Source organism: Peromyscus californicus, unplaced genomic scaffold (assembly GCF_007827085.1).
Source record: "Peromyscus californicus insignis strain IS unplaced genomic scaffold, ASM782708v3 Scaffold_23__1_contigs__length_62951481, whole genome shotgun sequence".
Classification (NCBI taxonomy): Eukaryota; Metazoa; Chordata; class Mammalia; order Rodentia; family Cricetidae; genus Peromyscus; species Peromyscus californicus.
Window position 1 is genome coordinate 11,239,487 of NW_026294534.1, and position 20,638 is coordinate 11,260,124.

Genomic DNA, 20,638 nt, shown 5'->3' on the forward strand with positions numbered 1-20,638 from the left:
TTAGACAGTGGTCAATGCTAACAAATACTTTGGAAACTTTCCTCCCACAGACTCAATTCAAACAGGAAAGCTTTGTGTTAGGCTCCATTAACTGAATAATTTATTGATAACCCTGGAATTAATATTTAGATTGCCTTAAGAAAACCACAAAGGTTTCCAGGGAAACAATAATAATTCAAACAAAACTAGAAGACAGATACTTTATCATCTTAATAAAGTAAGGCCTCTTCAAACAAAAAGCAGCTCCAAATTACATATAATTATAGTAGCATCGGCTACAATTGAGTCCAGCTCATCTTGACCACATCAGGCATTCATCCGTATTGTATAATAGTCATTAGTATTGGTTATAAGAATTTAGGAAGAACTGAACTGATTTCCACTAAAAGAGCTGCTAAACTTATAAAATAATGAAAAAAAAAAAACCCTTTCTGTTGTAAAGATCAGCAGGGTAGGAAACCTGTGGACTAGCTGCCTTCACATCTCACTTCATCCAAGACTCAAGGCATCTTTTCTGGGCCAGGGTGCATCAGTTTGTGTGTGATCACACATGGGTTCTCTAGACACATGGAAAACAGACAACAAGTATCATCAATAAATGCAGGTCATGTGTATCTGACGCCAGTGGTCACTGCACAATGACAACTCAGGGTACCGATGACCTTCAATTCAATTCCACCCAACTTTCCTTACAATGGAACACACCTCTGAATAGTGACTTTTCAGTCCTGGCCTGTAGAGACCCAGCTTGCAGGCCTAGGCATCTCTTTTCATGGAGTGACCCATTGATCCTCAAATAAAGACCCTTTCAGGGGATCTGTAAAATCAAAGCTCTTGTAAATCAACATAAAGACGTAACAGGATCTTTCTATTGTGTTGCCAGATGGTGAATGCAGCACTCAAGCAAGGACAGTGTGCCTTACACAGAAAAGGCCAAGGCCACCTAAGAAAGTCCCCTGTAAAGCAAGAATAGTTTTGGATTTTACTGTATATATCCTTTGAATCCACAGTGCCTCTCCAGTGCAGATTGAGATCTCAGGGGTGTCAGTCATGAGGACAAAGACATATGTGATTGACATCCGAGCCAGTGGCTGATTGCCTATCCACTGAGTGCCTATTTATCTGGATGACTGACAAACGGTGATTGATAAGATTATACTTTTCATGAGAAATTTTCATTAAAATGTATCTTTAACTTCAAAAAAACATTATATTTGTTGCCAATGATGAAGTAAAGTTGTCTAACAAAAACTGAGCAATTCTGAAGCCCTATCTATTACCATTAGTTTGACAGATTCCCAGTGCTTAAAGATGTTTCCAATGAGACACTTCAGTATTAATGAGTATGATTTCAGAGTGGGAAATATTACTGAAAACTGGAAATAGGGACAGAGGTGGTGGGTGGTACAGAACTATGTGGGAATGCATAACCCTCTGTTACTCCTAGCACTGGAAACAACATGTTTTCATAGAAAAAAAAATTTTTTTCAAGGTAACTTAGAAGAAATGTTTAATAGGAACTAATATATTCTTAGCAATAATGTAGTATTAATGAATTTACAAATGTATGTGAGTGTTTTGCCTGCATGTACATGCACCAGAGGGAAAGATATATATTATACACACTATATAGGACAACATAAGGAATGGTAACAGAGAGAGGCAAAGAAGAAGGATCTTAGATCACTGACCTCCTCAACTATTAAATGAATGAGACAAGAGAACAGCAAACATCCCATGGTTCAAAGGGTGGCGGCAAACAAGAAGAATCAGCGAGCAAATGTTGACCCAATCTACAAAAGCGCAGCCAAAGAAACAGAGAAAACTCAGGGAAAGCAGTGTTACCGCTGTGTTGCAGGATCAACAGCACCACTTGTCAAATCACTAAATCAAAACAGAAAATGTGAATAAAAGGAAACTGAGCTGTGATACCACTACTGCTTTAAAAGATTCTGAAATGGAATCAACACAGATACCCATATCCCAAAGAATGGATAAATGGAAATGTGGTACAGGGGCTGGAAAGATGGCTCAGTAGTTAAGAGCACCAGTTGCTCTTGCAGAGCTCATGGGTTTTCAGTTCCCAGCATCCACATGGTAACTCACAACCATCTGCAACTCCAGTTCCAGAGGATCTGACACCCTCTTTCTGAGTTCTGAAGGCAGCAGACATGTACATGGTATAAATACATGCATGCAAGCAAAATGCTCATACATATCAAATAAAATATAAATAAGTTTAGTATTTGAAATATGGTATATACACACAGTGGAATTTTATGAAGCCATAAAGAAAAGTGAAATTATCAAAACTGCAGGAAAATGGAAGCCGTCAGATATGATTACATTAACCAAGATAATCCAGACTCAGAAGGAAAAATCTACATGTTCTTTCTTACATGCATATGTGTGTGTGTGTAGTTATAAAACTAGAAAGGGAACCACAAAGGCAGATAAAGAGTTGCCCAGAAAAGAAAATGGTAGTAATATAACACTGCAACATGAAAACAAAATTCCTCTGAGAGGGAAGGTACAAAGTGGTATTGAAGAACAGATGTAGATGAAGACAGGAGACTCAACAGAAAATGGACTATGATTGAAAACTTCACAACAAAATCTAATATGTTATATGCTAATTAAAAAATGAAGATTACTATGTATAGAAATGTTAATTGGACACATTTTAATAACTCAAGGTTAAACTGTAGAAAATACTATGGAAAGTTTTGTGTTAGTATGTTTTGTCAACTTGAATGAAAATTTAAAATCCTCTGAAAGATACAAACTATAAACAGTTAACAAAAGGAGACGTGTGTATGAAGGAACTGTTGAGTCAGTGGCTGAAGACCTTTCTTGAGAAAACTCCTCTCCTGGTTCATTGGTAAATCTCCTCAGCATTTAAGAAAAAGCCATTACCAAGTATGAACAAACTATTCTAGAATATTCTAGATGAAAGATTTCCCAATTAATTTTTATATGGTAAGCATTACTGTGACAGTACAACCAGACAAAATCCTTATAGGATTATACATAATGAAACTGTGTGTCAGAGATGTGTAAAGTTTTAGAAAGTGAAATCTAACAACATGGAAGCAAAATAATATCAGGTGGTGCACATAGCCCATAGGCAGATGCTTGTCTGGCATGCATGAGACTCCCTTTCCTTCCACAACATCAAAAAAAGACAGGATGCCTTAATTTTAGCACCAAATCTGATATCGATACATTAGAAATCAATGTATTAACACATTATATTAACAATTTAAGCAGGTAAGCCAAGATAATCTCTATAGATGTAGAAAAGAGTTTTCACAGAATCTTGTATCTGTTTGTGTTAAATAAGTTCCAGACAAATACAAAATAGATTACTACATCCTTGACCCAATAAAGGTCACCATGGAAAACTTAGAGCAGAAATCACACTCTCGACCAAATCAGAATTCTTTCCTTTTCAACTTGAGAATAAAAAAAGCCATAGATAGTGCCCATTCCCAAGCAACCTTGTAATAAGGTTCCAGGATGCTCATCTAGGCAAGACAAAGAAATATACAAGTGGAAAGCAAAAGTCTTTTTTCCTTGAAAAATTGTCTGGCAATAAAGTCCTATGAAATCTCAAAATAAAATCAAAACACTCTTCAGATTTCATTTCTAGCCATTTCCAAAGTCTTGGTTGTTGCATGCTTGGAGAAATATGAACAACACAGAGACCTGGGGAAACTAAGACACTAAAACAGAGGATTGTGGGTGTCCTCTAGAAGCAGATTCTGTCTTCCTTCCATGACTGCCCCAGCATGCACACTGGCTTTCCACTGCCCCAGGTCAGGCAATTAATATCACAACATAAAACACAGTTCAACTTTGAAATTTGAACACTTTAAATGTTCAATGTCTTCTTAGAAATCCATGGATTTTTAAATCTCTTAACTATAACTCTTCTGTAAAGTAATAATGATGATAATGATGATGGTGATGATGGTAATATTAATTTACATACATTCCTTGTCTAAGACAGAAGAACCAGGACTCAGTTACAATCTGATCAAACAAAAAATGAACCCAATAGCATAAACAGCCCACTGTGAAGCATCTGGGACTCAATGATGGTCTTCTGGGCTTCACAGAGGCTGGGTTGATTTGGTGCTCTCCATCTCTGCCCTCTGCAACAGACACAGCCTATCATGCCAGCTCAGGTTGACTTCTGTCTAAACCTTGTCTTTGGGGTTGTCTTGTGACTCTGGCATCTCCCTTTTGCTGGCGTCTCTATGGAAATGGAGACTGCCCCTCTATCAGTGGCCATTCTGGCCTCTATTCAGAGAGATGCTGACCCTGCCACAGAGTGACAAGCCTCAGATACACACCATGACCTCTTTATGCCTTTAAACCAGTACCATAGGGGGCATAGTATCTACCAAGTTGCTGCCTCGTCCTTCTCTGGACCACAGCTTCTTTGTGCTGACCTTGAAATACTTGTGACAAGACTTGGCCTCAATGATGCTGGCATCTTATTATCCACAGGTGATTCTTCTACCTCTTCTGACAAGTGCCTATAGTCCCATTGAAGCACAGGTTTCACCTCTACAGATGGTTGATACAAAATAGCACATGAACAGCCCTGGCAGAGTCTTTGCTTACCACTGAGCCTTCACAAGCTAGGCCTCAATCATGTGTGCCTCTGAACAATCATATATTCTGAGCTTCCGCTGTTGCTCATTAAGCTCTGAGTTCAGGTCAAAGTTCTAAACCCTTTCACAATACTCCCTGGGATGACTAGTTCTATGTCAACTCGACACAAGATAGCGTTACCTGAAAGGAGGGAAACTCAATTGAGAAAATGCCTCCACAAAGTAAGGCTGTGGGGCATTTTCTTAATTAGTGATTGATCAGGGAAGACCCAGCCTGTTGTGGGTGGTGCCATCCCTAGGCTGGTGGTCCTGGGTTCTATAAGAAAGCAAGCTAAGCAAGCCAGGGGGAGTAAGCCAGTAAGTTCCTGCCTCCAGGTTCCTGCCCTGTTTGAGTTCCTGTCCTGACTTCCTCAGATATGATCTGGAAATGTAAGCCAAGGACACCCTTTCTTCCCAACTTGGCTTTTGTCATGGTATTTCATTTCATCATCACAGCAATAGGAACCCAAACTAAGACACTCTCCCAAACAGCATGGTCAAGTCCAGCAAAGCAAAACCCCATATTTCTACCCTAGTTCCCTTTTTGTTGATGTGATAAAACACTGACAAAATCAACCAACAGGAGTAGGGGTACAGGATGGTTGAGGAAAGGGTTTATTTGGCTTACAGGTTATGGTACACCATCATGGAGGTAAGTCAGGGAAGGAATTTGAGGCAGGAACCTGGAGGCAGGACCTGATGTAGAGGCCATCAAGGGGTTCTGCTTACAGGCTTGCTTCCCATGGATTGCTCATTTTGCTTTCTTATATAGACCACCAGGCCAGGAATGACATCATCATAAGTGAAGTGGACCCTTTCCCATCAATCATTGATGCTGAAAATACCCACAGACCTGCCTACAGTTCAAACTGATGGATGCAATTGCTCAATTGAGATTCCTTCATCCCATATAACTTGTGTCCAGTCAACAACAACAATGACGACAAAAAAACAGCAAAATTAAATATATATATATATGAATAAAAATCACTGTCCCAGTCTCTGCTCAGAGAAGTGTTATCTAAACCTCTGAGAGAGAGAGAGAGAGAGAGAGAGAGAGAGAGAGAGAGAGAGAGAGAGAGACAGAGACAGAGAGACAGAGACAGAGAGACAGAGACAGAGACAGAGACAGACAGGATGGGAGGAAGAGGCCCAGGCACCCTCATTCAATAAAGCTCCCAATTTCTCTTTCAACAACCCACACTACTTTGGGACTTTGCTAGATGTGGCATCTTGACCTTAGATTTACCAGACTGGGACATGAAATAAACCTTTCCTAAAAACTTACCCAGTCTACAGCACTGTGTAGCTGGTGACAGAAATTCTAGTGATACCATCAACTCGGTGACAGCCACTCCACAGACAAGCATCCTGCTTCCCCATCCTCTTGAACGGCACAGCTGTTGTGCCAGGCTCACTGAGCATCCATGGACTCCCCTCTGCATGACTGGCACAGCTTTTCAGCCCATGTTGGTAGCCTTAATTCTGTCTGTCTCTCAAATAAATGGGCAGATTATAGGAAGGAAAACTCCTTTCTTGTGCCCTTCACTCTTGATTTTCTTCAGATTACTCTTGTTTACTAGCCCTTCACATGAGGTGAAAAAGATAGGTTCTGAGAGACAGGAAGAAATGCAAAGCCCTAGAGTGCTTGTAATCACAGCTGCATCATGGTAGAGTAACTGGAGAGGGGTCTACAGCTCTTCATAATCCTATTTGATGGGCAGCCTCTTGGAGTCAATGACACTGAGGACCAGCATTATTTGACACCCTAAAAGTTTATTTGAGGCAATAATCATGAAGCCATAATACAATTTTTGTGTTCTTTATTTTTAAGCATTAGACTATCAAGTTACACACACCATACACACACACACACACACACACACACACACACACACACACAAACATAAGTATATTTATAAATCTGAAGACAAATTTGTTTACATACTTTGAGAGTCAAAGTTTTAGCCTCACTCAGGTTCTGAAGCCATCAATGTCAGGGTACCTGGAAATTATCACCATACTATGTCCAGAGTTGTGCAAATACTGCAGCTTCTTAATTAATGACAAGTTGTGTCTTTCCATTAACAGGACAAACGAGATAAAAATGACAGGTCAGGTATACATGTTAGAAAATAACTCCATTTCCAAGCCATTGTTTTGTTTCCTACCTGAAGTCAGAGCCTGCTCTTCTGCCATTGTCTGGAATTCCAGGATCTGGACACATATCAGAGACCAGAGACACGCCTCCTTGGGTCACTGCAACAGAGAGAAGTGGTATCAGAAGATTGCCCAGCCATCAAGGAAATACTCAGAAAATGTATGCAAGACACACTCAGAGCTTCAATGATTACGACTCAAAGTGAATTCTCTTACAATGAAGACAGCTCAGCTACATTAAAGTGAACCTTAGGTCTTGAAAATCAAAGACACCTTTACCCATGAAAGGATGGTGATGTTCTTTGGTTTAGGTCTTTCTGCTACTGAAGAGGTGATCATTTAATTAGCAGTTCATTTGCTTTTAATGATTGCTCTTGTGTTAGGCCAGTTTATAGGACTAGGGAAAAGGCCTGTGCCTATGAAGAAGACAGTTTTGTCTACTCCCCATGAATAATAATGCAGGTGATAATCATTGAGATCTATAATATATACATATTATAAGATCTATAATATTATATATATATAGTCTAATAAAATTAATGCAAGTGTAAATGTTGAATGTGCTTTACATTGAACTGACATGAAAATGACCCCTTTGTACAGGTGTGTAGTTTCCTTTCTGAGTCTCCTAAGCCTCTTGTCAGGTTTCCAACACCACAGAGCAGTCTCTAAGAACCATGTGCATACTGGATAGAGTAGATGGCACTCTAACATCCATCTCACCCTACATAAACTGTCTCATCAAATCAAGGAAAGTTCTTTTTTTCTTGTCAGAAATGTGTTTAACTGAGGGCTTGTGATCCAGTTCAATTTACTGGGATGTTGGTGTACACCCATGGGGATGCTTCTGAGAGAGATCGAGATCCCTGTGTGATATTAGAGCCCATCTGGTCTGTACTCTGGAAATCACTAGGCCTGGGCTTTGGTAGCATCAGTCGCTGCAGCACAGGGTAGAAGCAAAAGGAATGTGTAGACAAAGACCAAGGGAACACAGAACAAATGCAGCACAAATACCTTCTCGGTAGAGCATTGTGAGAAACACATGCAGAAACAGCCACAGGGCAAGAATTGTGCATGCTGTAAATGTACCCCCCAAGAAAGAGAAGGAATTTAAGGCATTTTCAGACAAACCAAAGGCAAAGTAGAGCATTAGAAATGGAATTTTTCTGAGATGAAGTGAAAGGACTTTAGATATGACTTCAAACCACTGAAAATGAGTTTGCCCATAAAAGTAAACACATAGAAAAACATATCTGAAAAAATGTAGACACACATATTTATGTGTGTGTATATATATATGTATATATATATGAAAAGTAATATTATTTTGATTTGCAACTTCACTTTTTGTTTTCTGTAGTATTTGAAAGAGAAATACATGAAATGATTATAAATTTATGTTGATGAATATTAATGTATAAAGAAACAATTTGTGAAATCAATAGCATGATGTTAGGGGGTGAACTTTAAGGAGCAAAATTTTTGTATATAATACTAAATTGGTATTGATTTTATAATTGGGTGTGTTATGTGTAATTCTTAGGTAAGTACAAAAAAAATAGGTACAATACTCATGTAAGAAGTGAATCAAACTTTGTCGGCATAAAACAACAAAAACTAAACAGACATTAAGAGAGAAGTGGAAGAAAGAAAGAACAGCAATCAGATGGTAAAGCTGGTATCCTCCTTGAAGATGTTAATTTAAACATAATTGGATCCCACATCCACATAGAGGCTCAATGAAGCCCACCCAAACTAGTGGCTGAAACACCAAACCCTAATTCTTCAAGGTACAACTGTATTTGGAGATAAGTAATGTGAAGTGATGTTTCAGTTAAATCCTAATACAACTGGCAGTAGAGTTGGGAAGGTGTGCATGTGAGGCCATAATCACAGCGAAGCCCATGGGAGGAGTCAGAAAGATAGCCTTAACAAGTGGAAAAGCAACCTCAGTGGAAAACAGATCTGCTGACTCCCCACACACCCGAACTGGAGAGCTGCGGAAAACATGTTTTTCTGTTGCCTAAGCAAGAGGGGCCCACAGTACAGTGCCACAATGGTCCTAAATGATCAATACCCTTCCTACTCAAAGATGGGTGGGAAAAAGAGTTAAATAATAAAGAAAAAATGGCAAAAACCTACTGAATTCTGATCAATAGAGACTGAGTTTTCAGCTTAGGACACAGTGAACTTGCCAAAGAAAAGAAGCTCAATTCAAAGGGAGAATAGTAGCTGTGCAGTGCTGTGGGCAGGGAGGAGGGTAGTGTTATTGCTAAGTGTTTGGAAGCTTGAGTGGGTAAGAGAGAAACATTAAAAAATGGATGATGACAGATGATTTGGGGTGTGAATATATTTAATGCCTAAGAACTGTGTATTTAAAATGCCTAAAACTAGTAAAATATATGCCAGTGTGTGTATATCTATATACAGCTCTCTTCATATATAGATAGTAGATGTAATTGTAGCTATAGTTGTAAGTACAACTATAAACACTCATACAGATAAATATTCATGCATACAGATATAAACATAGCTATGGATATAATACAGATATATACCTATAGGTACAAATGTAACTGTGGATGTAAATCTGTAATTACCCATAATTCTGAAAGGTCTTGTTTCCTCCAGCCTGTGGTTTTATTGAGTATTCTATGCATATTAACCAGTATGAATGGCCCACTAGTTATTCCCTGAGCCTATTTAATGTTAGTGATTTCAAATCTTGAGGCCATGTGATTTCCATCATATTTTGCCTCTAGCTGAGTCCCTCCTACAGAGTCCCTCTCACTTGAGTCCCTCATACAGAATAGCTCTGGCTGGTCCCAGGATGAGGTAATTCCACTGGGAATAGGAACCACAAAGTTTTGCCAGGAGTAGTTCACCTGTCAGGATCTTGCCTCTGTCTGAGGTGCTCTAACCTGTCAGAACGTCCCTCATAGGCCCGGGTACTCAAATACATGGTCCTCCATCAGTAACTCTGGTGAGGTTATGGAGTCTTTAAAAGGTGGAGCCTTGCTGGAGGAAGTACATCAATGGGGACAGGTTTTGAGAGTGTATAGCCTCACCTCACTTCCCAGTTTACTCTCTCTGCTTTCCTTGTGTGGCTGAAGGTGTGATCTCTCAGCTTCTTGCTCTGATTGCCTGCTGCCATACTTCCTCCATCATCATAGACCTTCCCTTTGGAACTATAAACCAAAATTGGCCTTCTTCCTTAGGTCATTTTTGGTCACAGTATTTTATCAGAGCAACATAAAGTAACTGATGAATCAAGGTTTATAGAAAGTGTACTTTTAGTTCTCCATTCAGTTTTTAAAAAAAATTTTATGTAGGGCCATATTAAGAAGCAATGGGAAGAATAGATGTATGCATCCAAGTTAGGTGAGGACCTTCTTGATCTTCCAGTGACAACCCAGAAAAGATTACTGAAGAAGAGAGGCTTCGCTGAACTTCTCCGAGGGCACCGGGTATAAACAAGGAAAATGTTATTGCGGATGGCAGAGGGTGACATGGATGGCGAGGTAACCTATTGGTGACTGATGCAGAGGCAGATGTCTGTTATAAGGTGAAAGAATATGCAGGGTACAATCAGGGTATGGCCAAGCCAACAGGAAGTTCCACACACCTTCTCTGCATATTACTAATGAGTAACGCCTCTCAAAACTAAAGAGGGGATATGACAGTTATAGGGAGATGTAGGGAGACATCAAGCAGAGGCCCCAGAGCTTCAGAGAAACAGTTTCAAAGGAGAAGAATCAGTTCCATAAATACCATTTAACTCTAATTTTTTTAAGACCATATCTTTCCAAGCCTCACAGGACACATGCCAGAGATGTTAATAAATATGTTAAATTATAGCCAAAACAGTTAAAACTCAAAACTGAAATACTGAGTAGAGAAACTCATTACATACATTGACTATATTTTTTTAAAAAGGAAGTTAAATTTGCAAGTGAGCGATCGGTTACAGGTGAGAACATTTGTACAAATTTTGACTGGATTTGAGCATTTAAAGGTAGAGATTATGATAATATAAATAGTTATTTGCGATTCTGTATTTGGGGAGGTGTATATGGATGTACAGGTGCATGGGTACCTGTGTGTGCATTTGCATGGACATTGGAGGACCACCTCTGGTATTATCCTTTATGCCTCCTCAGGTATTGCCCACATTGCTCTTTCTTTCAGAGACACTGTCTCTTACTAGCCTGGAATTTGCCAAGTAGGCTATCTAAATGACCAGTGGGCTTCAGAAATCTGTCTGTACTGCCACTGAGATTACAAGCAAACACAACCATCTCTAACTTTTTTTTTCTTTTAATGTGGGTTCTGGGGATCAGACGCAGGTCCTCCTCCTTGTAAGGCACGTACTTCACTTACAGAATCATCTTGCAGTTTGCTGCATCTATTTTAAATGGCGTTTTTCATAGCTTGTTAATGCAGAGTAAAACATTAGCTGGGTAGAAAGCACTGTGAGGTATGCAGTGCAGCTTAATATACTTCTACGTTAAGTGTCCTGCTCTTGTGAGTAGCAGTTAAGAGCAACATTGAACTTATCTGGGACAAATCACAAGGTTAGAGTAGGGAGCCAGGCAGGGAAAGAGCCACTGAGGATGCCATGGTTTAACTACATAATGAGGAAGGCTAGAGACAAGCTAATGGAGATGAGGCTTCTACTAATGAAATAATAAATAACTAAGAATAATAATTATGACAGTGATGATGCAAAAGTCAACAGGTGCTACTATGAGAATCTACAGGTACAATTTGCATGACTTGGCCTTTACTCTATAGAATTACCCCACAAGATTTTCACATTGAAACACACTTGACAGACACAAACTAACAGAATTTCAATGCCATTCACAGTATTCTAGTTTCCTTTCTGTTGCTCTGATAAAACACTGACCAAAAGCAACTTGGGAAGGAAGAGATTTATTTGGCTTAAACATCTAGGGGGCAGGGCATCATTGAGGGAAGTCAAGGCAGGAACTCAGGAACTCAAGACAGGAATCTGGAGGCAGGGCTCCGAGCTATACAATGCAGGGCTACCATAGGCAGGAATTTCACTCAGTCTAGGAGCACAGGGCAAACCATGGTGGATGCTGCTTGCTGGCTTACTTGCTCAATCATGCTTTTCTAGTTTTTTTTATACAACCCAGGAGAATGGTGCCTACCACAGTGGCCTGGGTCCTCCTATGTCACTTATCAAAAAAGATAATCCCTCCACACTCACCCATAGGCCAATATGATCTAGAGAACCCCTCAATAGAATAACGACTCTAGGCTATGCAGAGTTTACAGTGAAAGCTAGGTCAACCCCGAACCTAGGTTCCAGATTGAGCACACTGAAGTGATGCAGGGAGCTTTAAGTATTCAATCACTTTGCGAGCTAAAATGGAACTATTCATGAAAAATTACTTCATTTCTCAATAATTGCATTTCTTTTATACAAATTATGATAATGATTAAAATGGCACTGAGGATAAAAATTGGAAGTAGAATGGTGTTGTCATCTCATCCCCAACCAAAGATGCTCCTGGGGTTCCTTCCAGCCCTGTGGTTGTAATTTCCCTTCATTTAGAACCCTGGGTTTAAAGAAGATACACAGAAAACACAACTCTTCTCCCCATGACCAATACTGGGTAGCAAAGAAGGGCCAAGTCTTTCTGTGGGGCATGCTTCCAGTTAAAATTTCATTTATCATGGGAATAAATAATCCAGAATAGGAGCCATTTTCATAAGTTCACACTGTATGGTCATGGTGAACTTTATGGCTTATTATTATTGCTTTTTTTAACCACTGACCTTCTTTTCTTTAGTAGCCCTCAGATATATTTCTGCTGGATCAACTTTGGGACAAACTAACCATTTAAAACCTTCAGGGAGGCGACACCATCAAGAATGTCATACAAAATATATCTCGGTTCAGATTTCTTCACAGTTATGTCCCCACTCCGTCCCTGCCCTTTTAATGAGTGATAGCCTGTTCCTGGATGTGTGACAAGGAGCCACTATAGACCATAGACTTTTCAGTTTGAAATAAATAAGCATGCACAGTTTCTTTTTCCTAAGGCATACAGATGCCTTGGTCTTCCCTCACCAACAGGGAAGCCACTAAAGAATAATGCCTTCTCCTTCTTTAGGACTTTATGAAATTCCATTTTGTCAAAGGGATCTTCAGTTGGCTTCTTCTAGAACCACCAAATGTGATGGGTTTGAGGATAGTACAACTGTAGCCCGATGATGTTCATTAGAACATAGCAAGGGATGAGGCTACAGCAGCACAGAAGACACTGCGTTACCCTTTGTTCCTGTGGAATATTTGAAACATATGGCAGGGGTTGGTTTTATCCACCAGCGTTGAACAAATGCTTACTACCTCCAAATAAATGACTAAAGTAAGAACTGTTGGCATCGGGTGAGGAATATTTATTAGTACTGGTCAGGTCGATGGGGTAGTTTACACAGAAATAAATTGTCATAAGCCCACTGCTTTTCTGGGATCATTACAGATTTCTTATTGATATTAACGGATCTCCAGTCAGACCTACAGAATTGGCTGTGATATGAGAGTCAAGGGCTGAGTTTTCCAAACATCTAAATTATGAAAATATGCTCTTTAATCAAATATATTAATGACATGTTTATTAAATACATTTCCCAGTAAATATCTTTCTATTAATTTTATATCTGAAGAATTCCCACATTCTCTTATCTCAAATTCTGCTGATATGTATGTGCTTCCAATAATGTTAGCTTATAGTGGTTTATGAATTTAAGATATATTTTCAGTTTTAATGTGATTCCCTAACTACATTACTTAGAAGCACAAAAGAGAACAAACAAGGCCCAATGACATAGCAAAGAGAGAGACGTTTGGCTCGCACCTGGGTTCTTGCTCTTTCTCACATAATTGCCTCCCGGTTCTGTTTAGCTGCCAGAGGCAGCGGCGAGCAGCATACTTGATAAATGCCGTCATAGCAATAGTTACCCTTCCTGTTTACAAATCACCCTGGCAGGAAATTCCCAAGGAGGACATATTTTCCTTATGTATCTTCAAATTAAACCACAATGTTTCTTTACTGCTCAAAGGAAATGAGAAAGTAAGCCCCATCAAATATAAAACCCCTCTGAGTTAATGGAATTAACACCAGGGAACACTTCAGGAGAGCCTGGAGAGTGACCTGTCAACAGCCTCTTCAGGCCCTTGCTGCACTCTGAAGTGTGTATTTCAGGACCTGGAGACAGCCTGTGCCCTGCACTGACCTGTGGGAGCAGGTCAAATCCACAAGGAGAGTGCAGGGGAAGGACACAGCCAAGGGCCGTAGCCTGGACTTTCCCCCTAGTCTTTGGACATTTGAAACTTCAGAATTTGTGAATGCTTTTTAGGGCTTGTGCAAAAGAGACCCTGCAGGATGCCCTCCTGTAGTCTTCTCATACCAATGGCAAGATCATGCAAAAAAAAAAAAAAAAAAAAATCTGGATTTCTTTGCATGGGATTGGAGATGCCAGAGCATAAGTAAGAGAAACATATAATTGATTTGGGAATCAATGTGTGTGTTTGTATTCATATGTGTGTGTGCCTATATACATGCATACGTGTTTCATTTTATACATGATATCAAAAGGTGAATATTTAACTTCACAATCGATACCATGTAACTCATAAGCATATGTGACATATCCTCCAAACATATACAAATAAATACAACAAATAAATGTATATATTTACTTAAATACATATTTAATTGAACAATAAACTATATGTGCATTAAAATGTTAATGTAATACATCATATCAAATATATTGTGGTTAAATCTCAAATCTTCCATTTGTTAATTCTTTGATTTAAAAAAATGTATTATTAATATTGGGGGATTTATTTTTCTTTTATGTGTATGAGTGTTTTGCCTGCATGTATGTAAGTGTGCCATGTGTGCCCAGTGCCCTTGCAAGCCAGAAGATAGTGCCAAATCCCATGAATGTGGAGTTACAGAAGGCTGTGAGTCATCATGCGGGTGCTGGGAACTAAACCTGAGTCCTCTGCAAGAGCAGCTAGTGATCTTAACCACTGAGCCACCTTTCCAGACTCTTATTATTCTATATGCTTTATGTGTGTGTGCAAGCCTGAATGCATGCAGGTGCACACCTGTGTGTGCATTTGTGGTGTGTGTGTGTGTGTGTGTGTGTGTGTGTGTGGTGTATGTGTGTGTGTGTGTGTGTATGTGAGGGGGGGGGGGTCATGTGCATGTGGGTGCTGGTAGAAGTCGTAAGAGAGAACGGGATCTCTTGGAGCTGGAGTTCATTAAGTGGTTGTAAGCTACCCAACATGGGTGCTTGGGATCAAAAAGCTCAGGTGCTTTGAAAAGCAGAAAACACTCACGTGATGAACCATCTCTTCAGCCCCAACTCTGATTCTTAAAAATAGGAAATACTAATTTTATATATCAGAAATATTCACTGGCATCTTTTGCTAGTAGTATGCAAGTAATTTTAAAATATTTTATTTAGGAACATGGCAATTAATACATTAAAGGATCGTTACCATCTATCTACTACCTATCTACATTTTATCATTTTATATATATTTCATATAAATATGAAAATAACTAGTTATTAAAACCTATGATCTATATGAATCATTATAAACACAAAATGTCTGTACTCAGCTGTACAAACATTCAAATATGTTAATACCACTATTAATAAATGTCATGTGATATGGATCCTTGTTATGTGTTTTCACTTCATAATTTATAATGTTTGTTTAACACCGCACAAAATATAAAATGAAAACTTAGAACTTTTTGTTCATTTTATTTTAATTTTTTATTTAAATGTTTTCATTGATGTTGCATACCAACCACAGTTTCTCCTCCCTCCTCTCTTCCTGTTCTCTCCTCCCACCTCCCATCTATCCTGCCCACATTCACTCCTCCTTCATTCAGAAAGGGCCAGGCCTCCTATGGGTGTTAACAAAGCATGTCTTGTTGTGTTGAAGCAGGACCAAGCTCCTCCCTCTCTTCAACTGGACTCACAGAGGAGCTCTGCCCAGTGCTTGGCTGTGGAATCTCTGCATCTCCATCAGTTACTGGATGAAGGCTCTATGATGACAGTTAGGGCATTCACCAATCTGACTACAGGGGAAGGCCAGTTCAAGAACCCTCTCCACTATTGCTAGGAGTCTAATCTGGGGTCATCTTTGTGGATTCTTTGGAGTTTCCCTGGCAACAGGTTTCTCCCTAACCCCCAAATGGCCCCCTCTATCAAGATATCTCTTTCATTGCTCTCCTCCTCTGTCCTGCCCCCAACTCTGCCAACTGGATCCCTCATATTCTTATCCCCCCATTCCCTCCCTTCCAACACCCCTCCAAGTTTACCCAGGAGATCTCATCTATTTCCCTTCCTAGGGGAATCTGTGCATGTTTGTCTTAGGGTCCTCCTTGTTACTTAGCTTCTCTGGGGCTATGGGTTGTAGCCTGGTTATCCTTTGCTTTACATCTAATACTCATTTATAAGTGAGTACATACCATGTTTGTCTTTCTGGGTTTGTGTTACCCCACTCAGGATGATTTTTTTTCTAGTTCCATCCATTTGCCTGCAAATGTCATTGATTTTTTTTTTTACTGCTGAGTAATATTCTATATGCTACTTTTGTTTATGTTGCATTTGTTTAGTTCTGTGAAGCTGTGTTACTGTGCTTGTATAAAACACCTGATGGTTAATAAAGAACTGGCCAGTAGCAAGGCAGGAGCAAGAATAGGTAAGGCTGGCAGACAGAGAGAATATGTAGAAGGAGAAATCTGAGGGAGAAGGGAGATAGCTCTAGCAGACAGAAGGAGGAGGACTCCAGGGCCCAGCTACCCAGCTACACAACAAGCCATGGAGTAAGAGTAAGACTTACAGAGTAAGAGAATGAGAAAAGCCCAGAGGTAAAAGATAGTTGGGATAAGTTAAGAAAAGCTGGCTAGAAACAAAGCCAAGCTAAGGCTGGGCATTTATAATTAAGAATAAACCTCTGTGTGTGATTTCTTTGTGAGCTGGGTGGCAAGTCCCCCAAAAGAGTAAAAAACAACATCCATTGCTGTGGAATAATACTTTTGTACACTGGTTTAATAAAACACTGTTTGGCCTATAGCCAGACAGGAAGTATAGGCAGGATAAGCAGACAAGGAGATTTCTGGGAAGAGGAAGGCTAAGTCAGGAGATGCCAGCCCACCATCCAGGGAGCAGCATGTAATGGCACACATGTAAAGCCATGGAACGTGTGACAACATATAGATTAACAGAAATAGGCTGAATATAACTGTAAGAGCTAGTCAGTAGTAAGCCTGAACTAATGGCCATATAGTTTTAATTAATATAAGCCTCTATGTGTTTACCTGAGTCTGAGCAGCTGCAGAAAACTTCAGCTACAATCCATTCCTCAGTTGAGGAACATCTAGTTTGTTTCCAGGTTCTGGCTATTATGAATAATGCTGCTGTGAACATAGTTGAGCAAGTGTCCATGTGGTATGATTGAGTATCCTTTGGGTGTATGATCAAGACTGGTATAGCTGTGTCTTGAGGTGGATTGATTCCAAATTTTCTGAGAAGTCTCCATATTGATTTCCAAAGTGGCTATATAAGTTTGGACTCCCACCAGCAGTGGAAGAGTGTTCCCCTTGCTCCACATCCTCTCCAACATAGACTGTATCTAGCCACATTACTGAAGGTATTTATCTTCTGTAGGAGTTTCCTGGTAGAATTTTTGGGGTCACTTATGCATACTATCATATCATCAGCAAATAGTGAAAGTTTGACATTTTCATTTCCAATTTGTATACCCTTGATCTCCTTTTGTTGCCTAATTGCTGTAGCTAGAACTTTGAGTACTATATTGAATAGAGAGGAAGAGAGTGGACAGCCTTGTCATGTTTCTGATTTTAGTGAAATTGCTTTGAGTTTTTCTTCATTTAATTTGATATTGGCTGTGAGCTTGCTATATATTGCTTTTATTATGTTTAGGTTTGTCCCTTGTATCCCTGCTCTTTCCAGAACCTTTATCATGAAGGGGTGATGGATTTTGCCAAAGGCTTTTTCAGTATCTAATGAGATTATCATGTTTTATTTCTTTCAATTTGTTTATTTGGTGGATTACAATGACAGATTTTCATGTTGAACCATCCTTGCATCTCTGGGATGAAGCCTTCTTGATCATGGTAGATGATTTTTTTGATGTGTTCTTGGGTGCAGTTTCCAGTATTTTATTGAGTATTTTTGCATCGATGTTCATGAAGGAGATTGGTCTGAAATTATTTTCTTGATGCATCTTTGTATAGTTTGGGTATCAATGTAAGTATGGCCTCATTCAAAAAAAATTGGCAATGTTCCTTCTGTTTCTATTGAACAATTTGAGAAGTGTTGGTATTAGCTCTTCTTTGAAATTCTTATAGAATTCTGTGCTGAAACCATCTGGCTCTGGACTATTTTTTGGTTGGGAGACTTTTAATGATTGTTTCTATTTCCTTAGGAGTTTCCTTAGGGTCCATTTAATTTTTTTTCTTGTCTTGATTTAATCTTCATATGTTGTACCTATCAAGAAAAATCATCCATTTCTTTTAGATTTTCCAATTTTGTGGAGTGCAGGGTTTTGAAGTATGACCTAATGATTCTCTGGATTTCCTCAGTGTCTGTTTTTATGTCCCCCTTTTCATTTCTGATTTTGTTAATTTTGATATTCTCTCTCTGCCTTTTGGTTAATTTGGATAAAGGTTTGTCTATCTTGTTGATAATCTCAAAGAACCAACTCTTGGTTTCATTGATTCTCTATGTTCTCTTTGTTTCCAATTTATTGATTTCAGCCTAGAATCTGATTATTTCCTGCTGTCTCCTGGGTGATTTTGTTGTTGTTGTTGTTCTAGAGCTTTCAGGTGTGCTGTTAAGTCACTAGTGTGGGATTTCTCCAAATTCTTTATGTAGGCACTTAATGGTAGAACTTTCCTCAGTTTGGGTATGTTGTGGATTCATTTTCATTGAATTCTAGGAAGTCTTTTACTTCTTTCTTTATTTCTTTCTTGACCCAGTGGTAATTCAGTTGAGGGTTGTTCAGTTTCCAAGAGTTTGTAGGCTTTCTATAGTTTGTTATTGTTGTTGTTGAACTCTAACTATAACCCATAGTGATCCTATAAGATACAAGAGGTTATTCTAAATTTCTGGTATTCATGGAGCTTTGTTTCATGACCCAGTATGTGGTCAATTTTAGAGAAGGTTCCATGAGGTACTGAGAAGGTATATTCTCTTGTGTTTGGGTGGAATGTTCTATAGATGTCTATTAAGTGCATTTGAGTCATAACATCTGCTAGTTTCCTTATTTCTCTGTTAAGTTTCTGTCTGGCAGACTTGTCATTGGTGAGAGTGGGTCTGGTGAAGTCTCCCACTATTAATTTGTGGGGTTTGATGTGTGGTTTAAGCTTTAGTAATGTTTCTTTTACAAATGTGGGTGCCCTTGTATTTGGGGCATAGATATTCATAATTGAGACTTCATCTTGATAGATTTTTTCCTTTGATGAATATGAAATGTCCTTCTCCATCTCTTTTGATTAATTTTAATTCAAAGTCTATTTTGTTAGATATTAGGATAGCTACACTGGCTTACTTCTTAGGTCCCTTTCATTGGAAAATCTTTTCCCAACCCTTTACTCTGAGGTAATGTCTGCCTTTAAAATTGAGGTGTGTTTTTGTATGCAGCAGAAGGATGGATCCTATTTTCATATCCATTCTGTTAGTCCATGCCTTTTTAATGATGAATTGAGTCCATTGAAATTAAGAGATGTTAATGACCAGTGATTAGTAATTCTTGTTATATTTTGGTTTTGATGGTGTGGTGGTGGTAGTAGTGTGTGTGCTTCTTTTATTTGGATTTTTCTGGTGTGAGATTGTCTATTGTCTGTGTTTTCATGGATATAGCTAGCTTCCTTGGGTTGGAGTTTTCCTTCTAGTATTTTCTGAAGATCTGTATTTATGAATAAGTATTGTTGGAATCTGGTTTTGCCATGAAATATCTTGTTTTCTCCTTACAGAAGTCATGGCACGTCACTTCTAGTTCTTAGGTCATAGAGATTCAAAATCACTAAAAAGAACTTTATAAATATGTAGGTCATGGAGGGTCACCCAAGGTCACTAAAGTCACATACGATCCTGCTACAGCATTTATTAACTTAGCCCTAAATGAATGTATTACCTTGTCTTTGCTGTGTTCCTAATCAGCAAGTTCTACACTGGTAAATGTAGGAAAATAATTTAATACTCTCATTTATCTGTTTCAAAAACTGTGTACATTGTTTTTGAAACCATGAGGCATTAGTATTAAATGCAGTGGTGAGAATGTTGCATTTGACCCACAAGTGACTAGCACATGCATATGCATCCAATCCATACAGACGTCTGTGTCTCAGTTACTTTTCCTGCTTAATAAATGAGGAAATAGGAATGCGTGAGTCAACACATTGTGCTCATTTAATTAAGGACATTGGGGTTTGGATTTCCAAGCCCCTTTTTCTTTCCACATTAACCTATATTCCTGCCAAAGAGATCTTCCAAGGAAATGCAATTGTGGAGGTGACACCAACATGGAATGAGCAGCCCCTCCCACCCTTCACCCCCATTAGAGATGATGCTCATTATATTGCAGACAGGATCCCCAGTGTCAAAGATTCTAATTACCAGCATGATTAAAAATCTATCAGAAAATAAAACCGATCATACTATATACTTCTTGATAAAACGGGTATATGAAGCCTGGAAGTGAGTAAGATTGCTCTCTGGGTGCAGCA

The 20,638-nt window shown here is 39.0% G+C and overlaps 1 protein-coding gene across 2 annotated transcripts in view; it reads right to left on the reverse strand.

Moving 5' to 3' along the window:
* The window catches only part of Csmd1 (CUB and Sushi multiple domains 1), a 1,596,844-nt gene that overhangs the window by 468,884 nt on the left and 1,107,322 nt on the right, over positions 1-20,638 (reverse strand). For both annotated transcript variants that reach the window (XM_052751771.1, XM_052751770.1), the window contains exon 8: positions 6,833-6,920. In XM_052751771.1, the coding sequence (XP_052607731.1) occupies positions 6,833-6,920 (88 nt within the window). The remainder of the gene's footprint in view (positions 1-6,832; positions 6,921-20,638) is intronic.